Genomic DNA, 23,040 nt, shown 5'->3' on the forward strand with positions numbered 1-23,040 from the left:
AGTCTAGTCAGTTAATACAGTGGGATCGCTACTCTTGTTTGGTTTAGTGTGCTGTGCCATTTTGTGTGCCTTGTTTCCCTTCTTAAGCATGATGTGTGAAACACTTAATGTGTGGATTGATTCACGAATAATTGTAGTCCCCCGAGTAGTGACCCCCTGTTTGGCTGATTAGCTTATTTTAGTAACCTGCTAGCTCTGCTCGTGAACACAAACACCGGCTAGTGACTTGTCCCCACCTGTTCCCCCAGCCACGCCCAGGAGAGGAGCCCAGACGAGAACCTGATGTTGCCTGCGACCAGACCCAACGCTGCAGGCCACACGAAGATGAACTTGGGGTTTGTGGGCAATCGAGTAATTGGGACTATTTTAGAGAGAAGGGACTGATGCAGAATTGGACACTTCTGACATGGGTGCCTGGAAAAAAATAAATATAATTGTTAAAACTTGATTCTGGTGTTCTGGTGTGTCTGTGGATGTGCAGTATGTTCCTCAGGGTAGCTGGTAGTAAAAAGGGGGGCGCCGGTACGCCCCCTACCTGTGATAAGTGTGCAGGTATGGGGGGGTTGGTTTATGGGGTCCAGTCACCAATGACAATCTCTTTCTCCATAGCCTGTCCTGCAAGGGATGGCACAGAATCTGTAGCTGAAGAAATGCACGTTTTGTTCCAAAAACGAAAGTTTGGGAGAAGCGAAATGAAATATGACATGTCTAAATTAACACCGGCATTCTATTACCTGCTTGATTGTCATTCGCTGATATTCAGCACAAAAAGATAGGCACGCCTAATTATCCACATGAGTCTCATTCTCTGCTCAGCCACCATTCGACGGAATTACAGTGTAATGACATGTGGCACGCCCTATCTACACCGTATTTATTCTCCGCACACCTGTTCTCAGGCAGAAACTCGCTTTTTCACTTGCACCACAGCACCCCAATCAACCCCTCTCTGTGTCATCCCGATCGATCCGGAGTTCCGCCCTCACTCCTCCTCGGTTCTGCTCGCTCTCCCACCATCATCGGCTGGGGGCTGTCCGCTTAGATCTCACGCATTTCTGGCGGGGCAGGTACTTTCCGTGCTCTCATTTGGAGCCCCATATTCCCTAGCCCGAGAATAGTTTGAATCTGTAGCAACTCTCGAGCTCGGCAGTGCTTCGGCACCGCGGCCAGTGACCTTGTCCAAACACGCCTACTTCGCATTTTAATCTCTGCTCTCCGAGTGCAGTGGTTGCGCGACCCCATTAATCACTTCTTTGATATGCCACGCAGACAGCCGTTCGTCTGTGAGAACCGCACGATCACGACAAGCCCATTCTCCACCAAGAACGAAAATGTGCATACATAGGCTACTGGATTTTAATTTCAGATAGCGCACAAATTAAACTCTATTGGTTGGCAAGGGGTCATGTCAGCTACTTTGTTGGCTGCAATGTACATACTACAATTGTAGGCTCGCGACATCGCATTGTATTGCGTTTGTAGTAAAGACCGTCCGAGGAAAAAACCTACAATATGCGGTGCCTCGTCATTCAGAACAGTAACGGACCCGCCAGAATGGCAAGTGAACCTTCGGTATCTACTAGCCAAAGCCAAAATCTACCCGCATTTTGCGGGCTTGTGGGTCAAGCCCTGTTAACAACACAAAACAATTTTTTGTTTCAACGTCTAAGAAAAGACTTCACATAGTAGGCTAGTTCAATTATTTTATTTAAGCTCACAGAACACTTGCAGAAACATGGCTGTCAAAATTATTCTAGGGCTAGATGTATGGGAAAACAGTGGGAGTAAAATGGATGTACATCAAACTAAAAGTAAATGGCTATGTTAACAGGCTCAACACAAAGGTTCAACACATATTGGTGCTTTTGAGTCAAACTGCTGGACATTGTTTCTGTTAAGTTGTCAATACATGTATATTAGGCCTGTATAAATTGCAACTGACAAAATAAGCAATAATACATTTAAAATACATTTTATTTATAATTTTAGACGTCAGGGGTGCTATAACGGAGTAGGCTATGGAACTGCGCCACAAATCTGAGGTCCTGGGCCGATTCCAACATGTGGTCATTTCTCTCAGTAATTCACGAGAAGCTAAAAAATCAGATGTCATTAATGCCCACCATTATTGACTCTTGGTTACTGGAATCTGTAAGAAAGACAGACACACATGCAAATAGGCTTCAGTACATAGTCTATGACATACAGAATGTGCTATTTGTTAGACTGAAAATATTGTGTACTTTCTGGTTTTTTAAGTGTTCTTGGGCACTTCAAAAGGTGCTTAGGCTAAAACATATTATTTCTATTATTGCAGTGATCTTTGGCATATATAATGGCTATTGCAGCTTGCTTAGTGTTCCCTCTTGTGGGTCACTTCACTGACCACTAATTAGATTTACGGTATACAGTAATTGTTTTAATTGTTTGTTTATTATTTCTATTTACAACTTACAAGCATACAGTGTACAACATGCAGACCAGGGGGCTATACTACAAAGCTCGTTCAGGATAAGTCAAGTTAAGAGGTAAATCATCTAATAGAAGCCAAGAGTCCTCATTTTCTTAAGAAAAGCTCTTGTAGGCCCAGTCGTGGCCAACCGGTAGGGCACTTGCCTGCCATTCGGCTGACCCAGGTTCGATTCTCAGCCCAGGTCCTTTGCCGACCCCTCCCCGTCTCTCTCCCTATTCGCTTAATGTCCACCTCTCACACTGTCCTATCAAATAAAGGAAAAAACGAAAAGCTCTTGTATTAGATGATTTACCTCTTAACTTATCCGGAACCAGCTTTGTAGTATAGGCCTCAGCACACACGGACACACACACACACACACACACACACACACACACACACACACACACACACACACACACACACACACACACACACACACACACACACACACACACACACACACACACACACACCTGTGAGTTGTCAACATCATGGGAGGACTGTTTGGAAGGTTAGCTAAAAGAAATCAAAACATTATTAGGCCTACAGTACATTAGTACAGTACTTAGCTGAAACTTTAATCCAAAGCAATTTTAAAATTATTTAGGGTTTTGGTTACTACTCTTCAGCAATGTAGAGGGATCAATCTCTGTATTGAGCATTTGGTGAAGGATATGCTTTTAATCACATATTTTGTACAATATATAAGAAGGCTTGCCTACTACCTTGAACATGAATGAAGATAGACTTGCCATTTACACAAGTCATCAGACTCGCTATGTGTCTGGATGTTGAGTAGACGCAACTGTAGTTCCCAGAATCGTTTTTGGTGGCATGTGGAAGCAGAAAGACTGTCTCCTTAGAGTCTATTAGCATGTCCACCATAATTCCGTATCCATTCTTGCAGAGGTACATGTGTAGATTATTTGAACTGTTTTCATTTCTATGGAAAATCCCACATTTCACTTCCAAAGTGTCGTTCTCCAGTACTTCAAGACTGCTTCGGAAAATATCTGCTGGTATAAAATCTACATTTGATACAATGATACAATGTTCTAAAGTGAATAAACAACTTCAAAAATTCTTGAAATATGTGTGAATACAGTGGTGTAGATATGCTGTGGATGTATCAGCAATAACTTATCAATTAATTATGAAAATTATGAATGAAAGTATTTTACACACCAAACTGAGAGGACAGGTCCAGAGCATTTGTACAAACTTTGTTGAAAAGGAACACTTAGTTAGAATCATACATCGCCTACAATATGTGTTGTAAAATATTGTGAAAGCAAGCAAAGCAAATAGTTGAATAAAATCTATATTTTCTCAATTTCTGCCTGGATCAAAGATGTATGTCTACAAGGCCTATATGACTCATCATAAGTAAAGCATGCAGAAAACATGATTTTTAAACTCCACAAGACAAGCATTTTATACAATATGCCGATATTAAATTCATTACTTCAGATCTAGTACTCACAGATCAAAAGCAGCAGGAGCTCCATTGTCTGGGGTTGTAGTTTGGAAGAGAAAGCTATAGCTTCACAAAGTAAAAGTCATTCAAGCAGGAAGTGGTTTGGCTTTTTTTGGCTACAGACCAGAAAAGTGTTTCCTAAACAACCGTTAACATTAAACCACTATTATAACATGGAAGCTCAAACTACATAGCAACCCCAAATTAGTTGAAACTGCAAATATAAGTACCAAAATGTATTTGAAATGTTAAATGCACTTTTTTGCAAACAATAGAAATATTTTTTACCAGTATTCATTTCTTAGGGAGATATAGGCCTAGTGTATTGGTGGCAATACGTGCTTGTTTTATCTTTTGCACTGTTAATGCCATATGTGCATTCAATAATGAAGGTTATACATTTGTTCACAATTGTCATTGAATGAAGACACAGTAGTAAGATACAGTATGTCTCATAAGTGAGTACACCCCTCACATTTTTGCATATTTGTAAGTATATCTTTTCATACCATCTAAAGCACATTTGCTTATCTTGGTCTCAAGGGACATGAACAGACCAAGGATATGGATCACTGGAACCATGTTGTGTGGTCTGAAGAGACCAAGATAAACAAATTTGCTTTAGATGGTTCCAAGCATGTGTGGTGGTAAACAAGTGAGTTTTGCAGAAAAGTGTATCATCTCAATAGTCAAGCATGGTAGTGGGACTGAAATGGTTTGGGAATGAATGGATGCCGTCAAGATTGGAAATCTGAATTACACCTAAAAAAAAAACTGCATGTCAACATGTACTGTGACTACCGAAGCAAATCATGATACTCTCCATAGGATTTCATTCAATTCTCACACCAATGTATTTAAACTAGGTGCAGACTCAAAATGTAAAAGTTCAATGTAAAGAAAGCTTGAAACGTACACTAATGACCTCCCTTTTAATCCGATTCGGGCTAAAATGGCCCCTTCTCCATCGAATTTTAATCTGGGGTGTACTCACTTTTGTGGGTACATGTTCAAACATTAATGGCTGTATTTAGATTTTTTTGTAAGTGATCAACACATTTAAGATGCTATGTATGTTGTTAACATGTCACTAATTATTGTGGCAAAATGAAATGTCTTTAAAGGGACACTGTGTGAGATTTTTAGTTGTTTATTTCCAGAATTCATGCTGCTTTTTCATGAATACTTACCACCAGCATCAAATTCTAAGTATTCATTATGACTGGAAAAATTGCACTTTTCATACATGAAAAGGGGGATCTTCTCCATGGTCCACCATTTTGAATTTCCAGAAATATCCATTTTTAGCTGCAAAAATGACTGTACTTGGACCATAGTAGAAAATATTTGTTTATTACTTAGTAAACTTTCATGTAAAGATCAAATTTGGCAATAGGCAGCCCAGTTTCAATGAGCAGCATAGTTGCAGTACCTTTTTTGACCATTTCCTGCACAGTGTCCCTTTAATGTTGTCCTATAAAAAGATATACTTTCAAATCTGCAAAAATGTGAGGGGTGTACTCACTTATGAGACATACTGTATCTACAAAAAAAATGTAAAAGAAAGGCATAAGTCATCATCAGTAATGTTTACAGATAATGTTACTGTTGACTACGTTGGCTACGTGCAGGCCAAAATGGATGCCATTTGTCACTGTGACCTCTCAATATCAAACGTTTCTCTTTCTCATTATTAAAATAAGGCCTGAGTGCTAGACACAGCTGTGGTTAATGAACAATATATACTGAAACTGTTGGCTGACCAAATTGAGTTTTGACACAGTTTTTTTTTCCTTCCACAGTGCGGCTTTTCAGCCTTTTCAGCTGTCTGGGTGGGAGGCTACATTATGGTCATTTTACTAAATTTGAAAATGATACTGGTCTAACTTAATCAAGTCCACATTATGCTAAATCAAATAACCAAACTACATGTACGTAAGAAAAACCTTTAGTGCAGTGTTCCCTCATGAATGCTTGGAACGACCAAAAGCAAATTAGCCTTTTTTGTGACGTTACACAAGTTCCATTTTGAAGAGAAGCAGGTACACTAATACCGGTTTCAGGCAGAATAGAAGTAGGCTATCATGTATGTATGTATGTATGTATGTAGGCCTATGTATGTATGTATGTATGTATGTATGTATGGATGGATGGATGGATGGATGGATGGATGGATGGATGGATGGATGGATGGATGGATGGATGTACAGTATGGATGGATGGATGTTCATTCAACAGGATACATCATTAAAAAGACCCATATATGAATGTTCAGCTGATATTGAAATGGGAAAAAACCTGTGTGTGTGTGTGTGTGTGTGTGTGTGTGTGTGTGTGTGTGTGTGTGTGTGTGTGTGTGTGTGTGTGTGTGTGTGTGTGTGTGTGTGTGTGTGTGTGTGTGTTCTCGTATTAATCACATTGTGAGGACACGAATCAGTTCACACAGTCACGTTGGGGCAACCCAGAAAAGGCCATCACATGAAAGGCCCATAGCAATGGTGTGTGTGTGTGTGTGTGTGTGTGTGTGTGTGTGTGTGGGTGTGTGTGTGTGTGTGTGTGTGTGTGTTCTGGAATCAGAAACATTCTATAATTAGACCTAAGAAAATCTTTGCTGGAGTTATTCACATTCTCAGGACACAAATCATTTCACACAGTCATGCTGTAGCAACCCAAACACAGGTAATCACAAACTATTTTTTTGTGGAATGTCAAAAGTTTTATTGGATAATATTAGACAAAATATAGTATTACAGCGTATAGATTAAAAAAAAAGATATACTACCATCGGTAAATTACATTACATTAGATTACATTTGGCAGACGCTTTATGACCAATGCAACTTTCAAAAGAGGACATAATCAAGCCAACAAAGTGCATAGGAAATATACAGAACAACAAGTGCAGTTGCAAAGGGTTAGTTTTTAAAAAAATAAATAAAGAGTACACACACAACACACATACAGACACATCATGTCAAGAGTCTGCCCTGGGGCTAGGCCAGCTCAAGCATTAGTCTAGTAGATACTCTCGAAAGAGGAAGGTCTTTACTTGTTTCTTGAGGGCTGCACGAGATATGCTTAGTCTTGCTGCCTCTGGGAGACCGTTCCACCACTTGGGTACAACAACGGAGAACAATCTTGACTGGGAGTACCTAGAGCGACTGGATGGCAGAGCCAGACGGCTTGTGCTGAATGAGCGCAGTAAGTGTTGGTAGATAACAGACTGTGATCGCTAAAATCAGACAAATGTACTGACATACAACACAGGTGACCCAAAAAACATTTAATAGTTAGAAGATTGTGCACTGAACAGCAAAAACAACAAACATAACCTCAAAAATCATCAATATAATCCCAGATGAATGTCAATTTATCGTGAACCCATATTGAGACATTTAAAATGTGATGGTTATATAATGGAAATTAGCCGGTTTATGTACACAAATTTGAAAACGTTTTTTTTTTCACTAAGATAAAATGCCAACAAAATAGAAAATACCATGTTTCATAATATCTCAAGTGCTAGTTTCACAGTTACGTCATAGGCCATAGCAGAAAGTCTTCACCAGCCCAATATGCATTTCAATGTACAGTGCAGCATGTGAGTACACATTATTTGTTGAAGTAAACAAAACAAACCATTCGCAACATAGCTGTCAAACTAAGAGACGATGTAATATAAGGCTGACATGCTGAACATGGCTAACTAATATAAACAGTTGAATCAGGGTATTGCAGGCTGCAGTACACGTTGTCAGCATCAATTATCAATCCTCATGTTTTGATAGAGAGCGGCAGCTGGCGTAGGCTGTGTATGTTCATCATCCGTGTTGGCTGTAGAGACATATTGAGGACACAATCATTACTTTGACCTTCATAGAGCACGTGGGTCATTGGAGAAATGGTCAATGTAAGTTGGTCATGATTCAATATGTTATGTGCATGCATGACCATCTACTTAGTTTCTCCTGATTCCTTCCTCCTCATGTCTTAATGGACTATGCAGTACATTTGAGACTGTAAGTCCATATAAGATAAACCACCAGCAAACGGCTTTCTTTGCTATTTACCTTCTCATGGCATAATTAGGTTCCATTACATCTACAAGAAACGATAAACCGAGGGTTGTGGTCCTCCTCTATTTAAACAACTTTTTCAGAAATGAATCCGCAGTGGTATTACATGTGCTCAGAATGCATTTACCACACACACGTGACATTACATAAGCTGATGCAGAACTGGTCAAGACCGGGTCAACGCAACAAATATGTAACTACTGCATGCAACCTCAAACACAAGAATAAATACATGTATGCGCACAGACCTGAGGCGGTAACATTTTGGTATACAGGCTGCTCTTCGCGCTTTTTCTTCAGTGATCTCACTGCCGTGTGGAGAGACAGACATTGGGTTAGATTTAGAGTTCACAGTTCAGCCTGGCAACTTCCACTTACAGTAATGCTGTACCATGTTCTTGTCCTCCGTCACTCTGCTGATTGGAAATCTGTCTTAGATGACTATACTTATTGATACTCCATATACCCTACAACCTTACATGGAGTGTGGTTATACCGAGCTTGGCCATAACCATCCGTAAGCTTCCACTCAACTATGTACCTCTTAGACACGTCTTGGCCTTATCGCACTGGACACAAACTTGTACAAAGGGCATTCAAACCATGACCATCAGCGAATGGATGTGAGGTTGTAATCTAGCTGGTTGTATAAAGTAGTTTGGCAATAGATATGTTGTGTCCAAACGTGAAACCAGCGTGAAACCAGCTCTAATTGTGTTAAACTTCAGCAGAGTTCACCTCTTCTACCTGGAATTGGTGGTGAAATATGCAGGGTCACACCCTCAATACAAAAATCAATGGTGCCAGGGAATGGTAAGGCCAGACTAAATTGAAATCCATGTGAGGTGTGGAATGAATTAAAAGTCGCCTTTTATTTTGTTGCAAGATGATGAGTCACTTAAAGTGGAAAACTCTTCATTTGTGATGCTTCATAAAATTGTAATGAATACCTGAAAAGCGAGTCTTCTTGTGCGCTGCAACAGTGCCGCGTGTGCCCTGTGTCTCACTAATTGTGGTGAGCGAAAATGAAGGAGAATTATTATTTTACATAAGAGGGAATATAATATAAGGACACTACTGAAGGAAATAGTTGTTAACCATACCTGCCCCTTATCTGTTGACATTTATCTGTGAATGACAAAAAAAATAATAGGCCTAAGTAAATGGACTGGTGTGCTGCATAATGTTTATAAGTGTAATGTATGTTTTGAATGTATGAAAGTGAAAGTGTCAAACCTTACACACTACCAACTGATATGTATCGTACTCTTCTGCCTATTTTCCATTATCAAAGCTATGAAGTATCAGTAAGTGTTTGGAAGAGAACAGCAACTGTAGTAGGCCTATCTAGATTATACAGTGTTCTGTTTAATAGTTTGACAACCAGTGGAAGAGCATTAGGATTGCCGTGCCTGCAATGTTTTTATGATGCTTCACTTTGCTGAAAAGTGTAAAATAATATGACTTATACCTAACACACATAGATAAATGTGTGGACTTACATTTCCAGAGGATGGACAATGCTGCTGACAGTAGGGCAGCACATAGAAACACAGCAATGAGGTACAAATACCCACTGGAGCCTCCTGTTGTGGCTGGAACATCAGTCAGAGCTGAAAACACAGAGAGAGAGAGAGAGAGAGAGAGAGAGAGAGAGAGAGAGAGAGAGAGAGAGAGAGAGAGAGAGAGAGAGAGAGATCTGAGATTGATTGACATCCCTGAGGATGCACAACACTGCTGACATCAGATACAGATAGAAATGCAGCAATGATGTAAAAATACAAACTGGAGTTTTCTGGTGTGGTTGTAGGTGCATCAGTCTCAGTACCTGGAAACACACACACACACACACACACACACACACACACACACACACACACACACACACACACACACACACACACACACACACACACACACACACACACATGTAGGCTAAATGTGCCATCGAATCTGCATCATGGGAACCTTGTGACTAGGACATCAAAAATATACATGAATCCCATGGCTGTTTGTCCATGTTTTTAAAATTATTATGATTATTATTATTTTGTTCAATGTAAATGTGTGCATTTCTTTTCAATAATCTGGCATGAAATAAACATAAAATGAGCAAAATATGACAATACATCGCAACAATGTGTTTGCATTGGTCAGTTTAACTATATAACCAAATTACACGTAGTAATGCAAGCCTATGGGACCAAACAAAATCTCAGCAAATGTAGCCTACTTACAAACTGCTTTAAAATGAATGTAAAATTTGCAAAACACCTATGTAATCCTGTCCTTTTGTGGCTTGATGCTAATGCTCTCATTTACTTCCAGTGATTATGCTAAGCTATGCTAATAATTCTGATACCAATATATATAAGTAGGCTATTGAAAACCCTGAAATTAAAATGATATGATATATTAAAATGCACATTCATGAATAATGCTTGGAATTATTGCAAATATGTGAAAATCAAAAAAGGGTGGACTGTTCCTTTAACAACCACACATTTTAACAAAGGATAAAATACTGTTTCAGTTGTTGTTCAAACTCTGCCTTTTAAATAATGTATCAGGTTTAATACCTTTGACAAGAATGAAGACAGACTTTTCACTGGTGCAATTCACTTCAGGCAGTGGATGTTTGGGTATTGAGTAAACACAGCTGTAGTTCCCAGTGTTCTCTTCAACACCCTCTACCTTAAAGACTGTTTCCTTCTCGCCTTTTACAATGTCCATCCTGTTTCCAACTCCATCCTTGCAGAGGTACATGTGTAGCTCCCTTCTGTGGTTGTCAGTGGTCTGGAAAATGGCACACCTCAGTTGCAGGACACCCCCCTCCAATACTTCAGGTGCAGTTGAAAAAATGTCTGCTGATTTAAAATCTGCAAACAAAAGTGGAATACTCTGTATGTGTACGTGTAAAACATGTAACACTGAAATACATGTAATACGTGTAATAAAATATGTGTAATAAAGTATAAAAATAACAATATAAACAACATTAGCAAAAATGACATACCAGTCTGATGACAGAGATCCACATCACACATGAAAACTATGATGAAAAGGACACAGTGGTGAGAATTGCGCACACACATTTACTCAGAGCTCAACATATATCATCACATATGGTAATTTCGAACTCCACAAGACTTACAACATTGTTTGCAAAATATTGGAATGAAAGCGATACATTATTGTTTGAACTCACCAAGCATAAGGAGCAGTAGGCCCATTGCAAAGACATGCAGACCAGACGGAACGTACTGTACAGTATGTTGTGAACCGTGGGGTAGGCTTCACTTGGTAACACAGAGAGGCGCTTTCACCCTATTAGTTTAGACACCAGTGGTCATAGCAGATCATAGCAGGAAGTGGTTTATTTACAGGAGTGTACGAAGTAGATGTAGAAGAACCCCTGTTTTTGGTGTTACAAATATGTACTATCATTCAAGTGCTGCACTAAATGTAATGATACATGTGTGGCCAGCGTTAGTTTTACCGTAATATTTTCAAGGTTATTAATGACTACGCCACTGTCATTTGTTAGGGTGAGAGAACCCAACCATCAAACACTTGACTCAACTTCCCCGCAACAGGTTACGTGAATAACTGGAAATACAACCGTCAAACAATTCAGAGTTCTTTTTATTTTCTTTCAGTGATTCTCATGTTTTCTGCACTTCAAGTGTCTGCATCAAGGGCTCAGTCATGGATTCCACATGAATTCTCAACAAGTGCAATACATACGGCATTGAGGGCAATTACAATAATGTGCAAAATGTGCAGTTCAGGCATGAAAACGGGTCAGGGGTGAAAAAGGTGAGAAAGGTGCGGCGTGGCGCGGTGGCACGGAGCGGCGCGTGTGCTGCAGCGGTGCGCGCGCATGTGTGGTGTGCAGTGGCGTTTTTGGGGGATAGTGTTGTATAAGAGTCATACTGGAGGGGTCTGGGGGCATGCTCTCAAATTTAGCTAAAACCGTCTTTAAATGATGAATTTTGAGCATATTGTAGCGACCCAGGGACAGTGAACATAAGAAGAACTGCCAACCATCTTCGTTACTTCATGATTGTCATGCTGTCATGTCTGATGAGGGGGGCAGATAGATAGATAGATAGATAGATAGATAGATAGATAGATAGATAGATAGATAGATAGATAGATAGATAGATAGATAGATAGATAGATAGATAGATAGAATGGGTTTTGGTTCTCAGCCTTATTAAAAAATAAATTCCCCCTTTACCTCATTATAAGCTTCCCAACACCCCATTGACCTCCTCAAAACCCTGCCAATGCCCCCCTTAAAAATAAAATAGACTAATGTCCCCCAATGGCAACTAAGCACCCCCTCCTCTCAACACTATCCAATGTCCCCTCAATGCTTGCCTGGTTGTGATCTCGTTTGAACAGTTAATCATCATATTTCAGACAACTTGTAGGCCTAATACAAAAATTCTTTGTCACAGTTTGGATAAACTACTGAAATTTTATCCACACTACTCAAATTTTAGTCCATTCACCTAGTATATCTGTTTCCCTATGAAAAAAAATTATAAGAAAGCTCCAACTTTGACCGTGAAAACAAACTGACCGTGTTCCACTAAATATAAATCGGTAGATTTTTAATGTCATTTAGATGTAGGCTACCAAGGGATTACAAAAAACGTGGCATGATTCCTGTAACAATTTGCCCCGTGTCAAACGATTGACTAAGTTAGGCTTCGCTCTTTCTCCCTCTCCCTCTCGCGTGCGTGCTATAAGAAGCCGCAGCAATATGATTCGAAGCATGATGTTGGATGCCTCGCGTAGCCTACATGCGCTTCTTCTCCGTAGTGCCTACTAGATACTTTCGCCATTTCGTAGCGCACAGATCCGTTAAAATAGCCGTCAGGAAAACGTGCCGTAGGCCTACCCAAGCTTTCATTAACGGAGCTCTTTTGAGAATAAATACTTTTTCACGTGGGCAGGGCAAATGCGGTTTCAAATTATTAGGAAAAACAGCTTACCCACTGTGGCTAACTACATCCACTCACTTCTCATCGAAATGCTTGCGTCTTGATCTCATAACAAGTATTATGATCTCAAATAGCTACCTGTCTGGGAAACGTGTAGACTATTTGTGACAGATCGTTTGGACATTTGCTTATAATCAGATATGTTCTAGAACTATAAAGAAAGATATTTGATACAACTACGCCAGCCCCGCAGACCAAAGTGACACCTGTTTAAACTGGGCTTTCAAAGACAAGTATGAAGGGCGGGACTTAGATTGTGCTCGTTCAGGTTATTGGCTGTGTCGACAGCAACAAATGCTGGGATTGGTCAAACGTCATTGTCAGTTGTGGAATCTCTCCTGTCCTGAAACTGTAAGTTTTCTGCGGTAGAGCGCTACAGTAAGTTGGCGCTAGTTTTCTCCTCGCTTGACCCCCCCCCTCTTTTTTTTCTCCTCGGATCTACACGATTCACAGAAATGACCTATTTTGAGATCAAAACGGCGAATTTCGCCGAAAGGTGAGGGATTTTCATGCCTGTCAGTTGCACGAGAAGGGGACCAAATAAAGACAATGCACTGCAAACATTATTAGTAAAAATTAGGGCTGGGCAACGTTAAAGCGTTAACGGTGCGTTAACTATTGAGGCTAATATCGCCCGACAATTTTGTTAACGCTATAACGCATCAGTTTTTTTTTTTTCGTGTTTTTTATTTTGAAAGCATCAGCGCACTTGTTGCTGCTTCCAGTGACTGCTGACAAAGAAGAAGAATGTCTAGAAAAGTAGGCAAAACAAAACAGGCATAGCCTACATGTAATGGAGCGCTGCTCCTTTAAGGGAAGTCTGACGCTGCGGCACACGTCACCACGCCGCTCGTAGAGGCTTATGGGAAGTCTCTTCATAAACACTGCCAGTGGCTAGTATTCGGTAAGCCTGCAAAGTTCCCCTTTGCGCGTTTCATCGCCACCGGCGAATGCTGTGGTTGCTTCTCCCCTCGCCGTCGAGAGGAGTGCGGTGTCCAGTTCAGATCTAGGAGATGTGGACCATTTCTTGTCCTCGTGAGTATGTGGACCATTTCTTGTCGCTGTTTATGTGCTAGCCAGCAGCTAGTGGCTAACTTCGCGTCTGCTGTTCTATAGGTTGTGATTCCAACTTGGCGTCTCTTACTTGGCTAGAGTGATCTCTTGCTTCTCCACTGGCAAGGACTTCAGTGGACAATACCAACGGTTACCTTGCGCCTTTCCCGTCTCCTGCACGCCGGTATGTATTATAGTGGGTTAGCTTGTGCCTTTACCCAGCCCTGACTGTTTGTTTTCGTACCATGGTTGCTAACGACGGCCATTATTATGGTTTCAGCGTGTGGTCGCTACCGGCGCCTCGGCCGTGTACCTCTGTATTGGCACTCCGACTGTGAGAATCGCGCATCGGTGCACCCTCATCTCCGGGTAAGGTAACCTCTCGGCAGCAGAATCGTGTGATAGTGGGTGTCCTGCTAGCTTGGCTAACGCTCTCCTCCTCCCTCGCAGGTTGTATCCGTGTGGCCGTGGTCAGACACACCACGCGTTTAGGTGCACGAGCGGCGACTTTTAGCCCCGGTTGTGTGGTGCCTCTGGAAGCCGGGAACCCGTATCTCGGCTGCTGCTCCGGCCTCGGGAAATCGGACATTCGTGTGTGAGTGTGCGTTGGCGCGCTTTAGTTCAGTGTGTGTGTGTGTGTGTGTGTGGGCGCTCGGCTCGGTGTGAGCTGGTGTGTGAGCCATTCCACAGTGTGTGTGCGGTGAGTGTGTGTGTGTGTAGTGACGAGTGAGTGTGGGGATACCTAGGGGACTGCACTGAGCTGAGCCTCTGGGGTTGGTTTACCTCATGTTTTGATTTTCGTTTTCTTTCGTTTGCTGTGCCTAATTTCCTTTTTTTCATTATTTCATTCAATTATCTAATTTCTTATTTTACTGCATGTGTTTACTGGACTTTGATTTATTTTGCATGGTTTGCTATGATTTCTTGTTGTTTCTGTTTGCCGTGAATTATTTCTGTTTGTTGTGAACTATTTCTTTACTTTTTCTTTTGTTAATCCTGAGGTGTGCCATTCGCCCTATTGTGTTAGCCGTGCCAGCCCCTAGTGGCACAGTCTGACAACCTGAGTGTGGGTTCTAAGGCCTTAGGCCTACCAGGTGTGTTGTTTATTGTGAACTAGCGAACATACTTTGGGGCAGGTGTTTACAGATCCGCGGGTGTGGTGGCAGCACGCCCACCCCTGCACTTTATCAATTGTGAGTAACTTTTTATATTTATTGCAAAGAGTGACCAACCTATTTTTATACTGAAAATAATAATAAAGATTTGAATTATTAATTGTCACCACTGTCTCTGCCTCCATTGTGCACGAACCTGTGTTTGCCGGTAATCTATTGTGCGGGTACACTGTGTGTTGGTCCGGGGTATCTGTAACTACCCCTAATTCATTTCCTCCGGGGGCTCCACCCCCGGGGGTGGCGTAGTCGAACTACTTCCTGTAACGGTCTCGCCCACTACATTTTGGCTTATAGTCGGGCAGGATTGGCATAGGAGCAGAGACACTGGTTTCATTTTTTTAGGTTTTTGTTTTGTCACTCTTTGTAATAGAAATTTGTCATATGGTCAATGGTTGAATGAGTGTATGTATGTGGTTGGTTGAAAGTGAGAGCACCACTGAATAAGCGCTGTGAGTTTGTGTTTTTCCTGTAGAAGCGGAGCAGCAGCCGAGGTTGGGAGACCGCCCCTCTCTCGGGATTTGGACCAGCCATCCCTGTGAGTTTTTGCATTTTCCAAATTTGTCTTGATCGGTTTCCGCAGCATGTCGCGGGACGCACAAGAGGTTAGGGATGAGTTGGCTGAGGTAAGAGCCGAGAATGAGCGCTTAAAGGCCTCCCTCGCCCAGCGGGCCACAAGTACGAGCACAGTAAATGGTAGCGCCCCGGCAGGGCCCGCTACAGAACGTTTGGTCTTTGTCCCAAGGGAAAAGAAGTGCCCATTGTTTAGGGGAAATGGGGGCATAAGTATCGAGGCGTGGAAGGAGGAGGCGGAGGCATGTATGCGGGCGCGCCATTTTTCTGCTGCCGAGAGAGCCTATTTTCTTTACGATCACTTGGATGGCGAGGCACGGGATGAGATCCGCTATAGGCCGAGAGAAGAAAAAGAAAACCCAGAGAAAATCTTAGAAATTTTACAGGAGCTTTACGGTTGCCCACAGTCATACGTGGCCTTGCAGGAGGCGTTCTTTTCGAGAAAACAGCAAGAGGGAGAGACACTGCTAGAGTTTTCAATCGCATTAATGACCCTTATTGATAAGGTTAGACGAAATGCGCCTGAGGGAATTCTTAACGCTGACGTTCTTCTGCGTGATCAGTTTGTGGAGCATGTTAACGAGGGCGCCTTGCGTCGTCACTTGAAGAGTTTCATTCGGACCACGCCGTTAGCCACTTTGATCGCGGTGCGTAAGGAAGCCATGCGTTGGGAACGGGAGGGCGCCGCCGAACCGCAGCGGCCGCGTAGCTTTTCCTTGTCTTCACTCGATCGCTCCCTTGGGGTCCCTGGTACCTCTTGCGCCGTAAGCATGGATCCCCGTGGTGGGGCGCCGACCAGATCTGATATGGAGAAGTTGCAGGCCGACATGGCGAAGCTCATGGAAATGGTGCAAAATCAACAGGCTCAGTTGCAGCATTTTTCTCGGGGTGCGGCCACACAGGGGGAGCCACGGAGGCGAGGTCGGTCTCCTCGGGAGGGACCCCTTGTCTGCTGGCGCTGTCGTGCGACAGGCCATATTGCTGCGGATTGTGACGGAGAACGAGTGGTGGGGCCCCCACAAGCACCCTCCCGTAGAGGCTCCGGGTTTTCGGAGAATGGGCCCCTCCAACCGAACCAGCCCTCGGGAAACTGACGCCCACCGGACTGAGGAGTCACAGTCCGGGGGGGGCCTCTCTTGGCTCACGTAATGCCCTTCACCCTCCCAATGCCGCCGAGGCGTTACTTTCTAACTGTCCACATCTGCTCGTCCGGATAGGCGGGGTTCAGGTCCCCTGTCTCATTGACACTGGGTCTATGGTGTCCACCGTCACTGAAAGTTTCTTCTTCGCTGCCAACTTCGAATCTTTGGGGCAGGAGCGTTTACGCTCATGTCACTGGCTGCAGCTCCGAGCGGCCAACGGCCTAGAGATTCCTTACTTGGGCTACTTGGAGCTGAATATTGAGCTGTGCGGGAAGAGTATGCCTGATTGCGGTGTTCTGGTCGTTCGCGACCCCCCAGGGGGCACGGCTTCCGTGGTCCCTGGGGTTCTTGGTATGAATGTTATCGGCAAGTGTTATAAGGAACTTTTTGGGCGGCACGGTCCCACGCTTTTCGATCTCCCATCAGTGTCAACTGCCCCTCGACCGGTGCTGAAAGCGCTGCAACACTGTCATCAGGCTGAAATCCGGCCCACCCCCGAGACCAGCGGCGTGGTGAATGTCCGGGGCCGTGCGCCATGGCGGGTTCCGGGGGGGACCATGAAGTTGATTCCTGCCACCTGCCCGGAGCAACATTCAGGGCTTGGAACCCTCTTTGAGCCGACGGACCGGGGGTTGCCCGGGGGGTTGCTGGTGTCCCCTGCCTTGGTGCAGGTGACCCGTGGCTTGGTGCAGATCCCTGTAGTTAACGTCGGTTGTACGGACGTCCTGCTGTACCCTCGTACTAGACTCGGACAGGTGAATGCTGTGTCGATCATCAGCTTGCCACGGGACGTGGTGGAGGTCCGTTCCGTGGCCGCCATTACTGACCCTCAGGCGCCTGCCCCGTCGCCTTTGGAGACACAAATCCGCGCAGTGGACTTGTTACCCCTGCCTGCCGAGGAACAGGCTGAGGTCCGGGCCCTGCTTCTGAGGTACTCTTCGGTCTTCTCCGCCCATGAGGGCGACTTGGGTTGCACTTCCCTAATCTCGCACGACATCCCGCTGTTGGATCCGACACCGGTCCGGCAGCGTTACAGGCGCATTGCCCCCTCCGACTACGAGGCCGTAAAAACCCATATCAACCAGCTCCTCCAGGCGAAGGTCATCAGAGAAAGCAGTAGTCCATTCGCTTCTCCCATTGTTCTAGTCCGGAAGAAGGATGGGAGCTTGCGACTCTGTGTCGACTATCGCCTGTTAAATGCCCGAACTCGGAAAGACGCCTTTCCGCTTCCTCGGATCGAGGAGACATTGGACATGTTGGCAGGTGCCCGCTGGTTTTCTACGATGGACTTAGCCAGTGGGTACAACCAAGTCCCCGTGACAGAAGGTGATCGGGCCAAAACGGCATTCTGTACCCCCTTCGGGTTGTTCGAATGGAACAGAATGCCTTTTGGCCTGTGCAATGCACCAGGTACATTTCAACGATTAATGCAACGTATGTTCGGCGACCAACAGTGTCATTCCGTTCTACTGTATCTTGACGACATCGTGATCTTCTCGTCCACCGTGGCGCAACATCTACAGCGCCTGGAGATGGTCTTGACCCGGTTGCAGTCGGAGGGGCTGAAGGCTAAATTAGGGAAGTGCGCGTTCTTTAAGCCGGAGGTTCAGTACTTGGGACATGTGATCTCTCAGCACGGTGTCTCTACCGACCCTGGCAAGGTGGAGGCAGTGGCCACATGGCGGCGACCTGCCAATGTGTCGGAGCTCCGATCATTCCTAGGCTTCGCCAGCTATTATCGACGATTCGTCGAAGGATTCGCAAAGCTGGCCGCGCCGTTGCATCGATTGGTGGCCACCTTGAACGGGAGCCGTTCCCGTCAGCCCTCGGGGCAGCAGTTTCTTGATGCATGGTCAGAGGATTGCGAAAGAAGTTTTGAGGAACTCAAGGGGAGGCTCGTGTCGGCGCCGGTACTGGCGTACGCGGACTTTAGCCGCCCATTTATTCTTGAGGTCGACGCCAGCCATTGCGGACTGGGCGCGGTCCTCTCGCAGGAGGTGGACGGCAAAGTCCGACCGGTGGCATACGCCAGTAGAACGTTAAGACCTACAGAGAGGAATATGAACAATTACAGTTCTATGAAGCTCGAGTTCCTCGCCCTAAAATGGGCCGTCACCGAGAAGTTTCGCGAATATCTCTTGGGCCAGAAGTGTGTCGTGTACACTGATAATAACCCCCTGAGTCACCTCACTACTTCCAAACTCGGGGCGGTCGAACACCGGTGGGCCGCACAGCTTGCATCATTTGATTTTGAATTAAAGTACCGCTCGGGTAAATCTAACGGTAATGCGGACGGCCTGTCGCGGCAGAATCAGCCAGACCAAGAAGACGTGAGTGACCTGGTTCCGGGTACAGCGGTCCCTAGATTGCTGCAACAGGTAGCGGCTCAGGGAGATGGCGGCACCGCCTCTCAGTCCAGTGTCTCGGGGTTGTTCCCCCACGCTTTGCCGGTTCTGCGCACTCTGCAAGCAAGCGACCCCGGTGGTCAGCTGCAACCGGCCGCTGTCCCGGGGGGTAGCATCACCGCCTCTCAGTTGGTTGTTTCGGTGCTGCCCTCCTACCCTTTGCCGGACCTGTGCGCTCTGCAAGAAGGAGACCCTGTTATCCAGCCGATTCTGGCCTTCTGGAAGGCGCGTCGGCGGCCTACTCGTGAGGAACGGGAAGCTCTGTCACCCTTGGCCTTGATCCTGTTGCGGCAGTGGAAACGGTTTGTGGAGAACGATGGAGTCCTTTACCGGAGAGTGCTACACCCCAGTGGCCGTGATGAGTGCCTCCAGCTGGTTTTGCCGGCTGCCCTGCAATCAGAGGTCCTAAACCAGCTACACGAGCACCATGGCCACCAGGGCATGAATCGAACACTGGAGTTGGTTGGGCAACGGTGTTACTGGCCCCGCATGTTTGCGGAGGTGCGCCGATGGTGTGAAAAGTGCCTTAGGTGCCAAGAGTCCAAAGGGGAGCCTCCTCTAGCCGCCGCGCATATGGGCCACCTACTGGCATCTCGGCCCAACGAAGTGGTAGCTGTGGATTTCACGCTTTTGGAGCCCACGTCGGGGGGGGTGGAGAACGTTTTAGTCATCACGGACGTCTTCAGTAAGTATTCCATCGCCGTCCCCACCCGGGATCAGCGGGCCTCGACGGTCGCCCAGGTCTTGCTTGTGGAATGGTTCTACCGGTTCGGAATTCCTGGTCGGCTCCACTCCGACCAGGGGCGCTGTTTCGAGGGCACCCTGATTCAGCAGCTTTGCGGGCTGTACGGGGTCCAGAAGTCCCGAACCACCCCGTACCACCCGGCCGGGAACGGCCAATGTGAGCGATTTAACCGCACTCTACACAACCTCCTGCGTACCCTACCGGCCTCTCGGAAGCGCGACTGGGCAACTTGCCTGCCGCACGTAACCTTCTGTTATAATACCACCCCGCATCAAGCGACAGGAGAATCGCCACACTTCCTTATGTTCGGCCAAGAGCCACAGCTACCCGTAGACTTCCTCCTGGGCCGAGTTCGGCCACCGGTCCATGGCCGAGTGTGCGACTGGATACAGGAGCATCAGGCCCGGCTTCAAGTGGCATTTGATGGGGCTCGGGAGCGTTTGGCCGCAGCGGCGGAATATCGCAAGGACAGACACGATGCACGGGTGAAGACTGCTGTTTTAGAAGTAGGGCAACGGGTATATGTACGCAACCTCGGCGTGCGAGGTCGAAATAAAATCCAAGATGTGTGGAACTCCCAGGTACACATGGTGGTGCGTACCCCTTCGGAGACCGGAGCCGTGTACACGATCGCCCCCGTCAACGATCCAACGAAGCTGAAGCACGTTCACCGCAGCATGCTGAAAGGAGTGGTGGGCCCCCTGGCCCCCGACACCCCCCCGGGGTCGGGTCGACCAGGCGAACCTACCCCTGTCGACTCAGGGGAGCTATCGAGCGAAGAAGATATCCTTCTTGGGGAGCAGGTGGGCGAGGCTGACTTGGGTGTCCCAGCAGAGCCCCATGCACCCCAGGGTGGCACCTCAGGAGGAAACGAAGGGCAGCGTCGGACTTCGCAGGCTTCCCCCAGCAGTTCGGCCGCTCAGCTACCCGGTCGTGGCACTAGCAGCAGCGAGGTGCCCCCACGCCGGACTTTCCGGTCTAACGCGGGACAACACTCTAATCCCCATCGGCTGCCTGGTGGGGCGACTTCAAACTCTTGATGGAATTTTGGATCTGGGAGTGGGGGGGAAAGCGTACCTGCATCGTCGGGCCGACGATTCAACATGTGGGGGGTAGATTGTAATGGAGCGCTGCTCCTTTAAGGGAAGTCTGACGCTGCGGCACACGTCACCACGCCGCTCGTAGAGGCTTATGGGAAGTCTCTTCATAAACACTGCCAGTGGCTAGTATTCGGTAAGCCTGCAAAGTTCCCCTTTGCGCGTTTCATCGCCACCGGCGAATGCTGTGGTTGCTTCTCCCCTCGCCGTCGAGAGGAGTGCGGTGTCCAGTTCAGATCTAGGAGATGTGGACCATTTCTTGTCCTCGTGAGTATGTGGACCATTTCTTGTCGCTGTTTATGTGCTAGCCAGCAGCTAGTGGCTAACTTCGCGTCTGCTGTTCTATAGGTTGTGATTCCAACTTGGCGTCTCTTACTTGGCTAGAGTGATCTCTTGCTTCTCCACTGGCAAGGACTTCAGTGGACAATACCAACGGTTACCTTGCGCCTTTCCCGTCTCCTGCACGCCGGTATGTATTATAGTGGGTTAGCTTGTGCCTTTACCCAGCCCTGACTGTTTGTTTTCGTACCATGGTTGCTAACGACGGCCATTATTATGGTTTCAGCGTGTGGTCGCTACCGGCGCCTCGGCCGTGTACCTCTGTATTGGCACTCCGACTGTGAGAATCGCGCATCGGTGCACCCTCATCTCCGGGTAAGGTAACCTCTCGGCAGCAGAATCGTGTGATAGTGGGTGTCCTGCTAGCTTGGCTAACGCTCTCCTCCTCCCTCGCAGGTTGTATCCGTGTGGCCGTGGTCAGACACACCACGCGTTTAGGTGCACGAGCGGCGACTTTTAGCCCCGGTTGTGTGGTGCCTCTGGAAGCCGGGAACCCGTATCTCGGCTGCTGCTCCGGCCTCGGGAAATCGGACATTCGTGTGTGAGTGTGCGTTGGCGCGCTTTAGTTCAGTGTGTGTGTGTGTGTGTGTGTGGGCGCTCGGCTCGGTGTGAGCTGGTGTGTGAGCCATTCCACAGTGTGTGTGCGGTGAGTGTGTGTGTGTGTAGTGACGAGTGAGTGTGGGGATACCTAGGGGACTGCACTGAGCTGAGCCTCTGGGGTTGGTTTACCTCATGTTTTGATTTTCGTTTTCTTTCGTTTGCTGTGCCTAATTTCCTTTTTTTCATTATTTCATTCAATTATCTAATTTCTTATTTTACTGCATGTGTTTACTGGACTTTGATTTATTTTGCATGGTTTGCTATGATTTCTTGTTGTTTCTGTTTGCCGTGAATTATTTCTGTTTGTTGTGAACTATTTCTTTACTTTTTCTTTTGTTAATCCTGAGGTGTGCCATTCGCCCTATTGTGTTAGCCGTGCCAGCCCCTAGTGGCACAGTCTGACAACCTGAGTGTGGGTTCTAAGGCCTTGGGCCTACCAGGTGTGTTGTTTATTGTGAACTAGCGAACATACTTTGGGGCAGGTGTTTACAGATCCGCGGGTGTGGTGGCAGCACGCCCACCCCTGCACTTTATCAATTGTGAGTAACTTTTTATATTTATTGCAAAGAGTGACCAACCTATTTTTATACTGAAAATAATAATAAAGATTTGAATTATTAATTGTCACCACTGTCTCTGCCTCCATTGTGCACGAACCTGTGTTTGCCGGTAATCTATTGTGCGGGTACACTGTGTGTTGGTCCGGGGTATCTGTAACTACCCCTAATTCATTTCCTCCGGGGGCTCCACCCCCGGGGGTGGCGTAGTCGAACTACTTCCTGTAACGGTCTCGCCCACTACATACAGAAGGACGTCAACTTCTGAATGGACATTTTCGGTACACAGTTCTACAGTCCTCCTTGCGCAACTCTCGAGCAGCATGTGGCTCAC

General features: G+C 45.9%; 1 protein-coding gene and 1 long non-coding RNA gene across 2 annotated transcripts; one reads left to right on the plus strand and one right to left on the minus strand.

Annotated features, from left to right (window-relative positions):
- Positions 1-6,751: 6,751 nt before the first annotated feature.
- LOC134439898 (uncharacterized) lies at positions 6,752-11,099 on the minus strand. Its single transcript, XM_063189808.1, has 8 exons — positions 11,025-11,099; positions 10,588-10,887; positions 9,795-9,836; positions 9,511-9,621; positions 9,112-9,136; positions 8,959-9,014; positions 8,257-8,316; positions 6,752-7,766 (listed from the first exon to the last, which is right to left on the minus strand). Exons 1-8 carry the CDS (start codon positions 11,053-11,055, stop codon positions 7,693-7,695), a joined length of 699 nt encoding a protein of 232 aa, XP_063045878.1. The 5' UTR covers positions 11,056-11,099; the 3' UTR covers positions 6,752-7,692.
- Positions 11,100-20,931: 9,832 nt separating this feature from the next.
- On the plus strand, positions 20,932-22,776 carry LOC134439631 (uncharacterized). The gene is made up of 2 exons (XR_010032801.1): positions 20,932-21,679; positions 21,776-22,776. It is a non-coding gene; the product is annotated as an uncharacterized LOC134439631 (long non-coding RNA).
- Positions 22,777-23,040: the final 264 nt, after the last annotated feature.

Source organism: Engraulis encrasicolus, chromosome 23 (genome assembly GCF_034702125.1).
Source record: "Engraulis encrasicolus isolate BLACKSEA-1 chromosome 23, IST_EnEncr_1.0, whole genome shotgun sequence".
Taxonomy (NCBI): domain Eukaryota; kingdom Metazoa; phylum Chordata; class Actinopteri; order Clupeiformes; family Engraulidae; genus Engraulis; species Engraulis encrasicolus.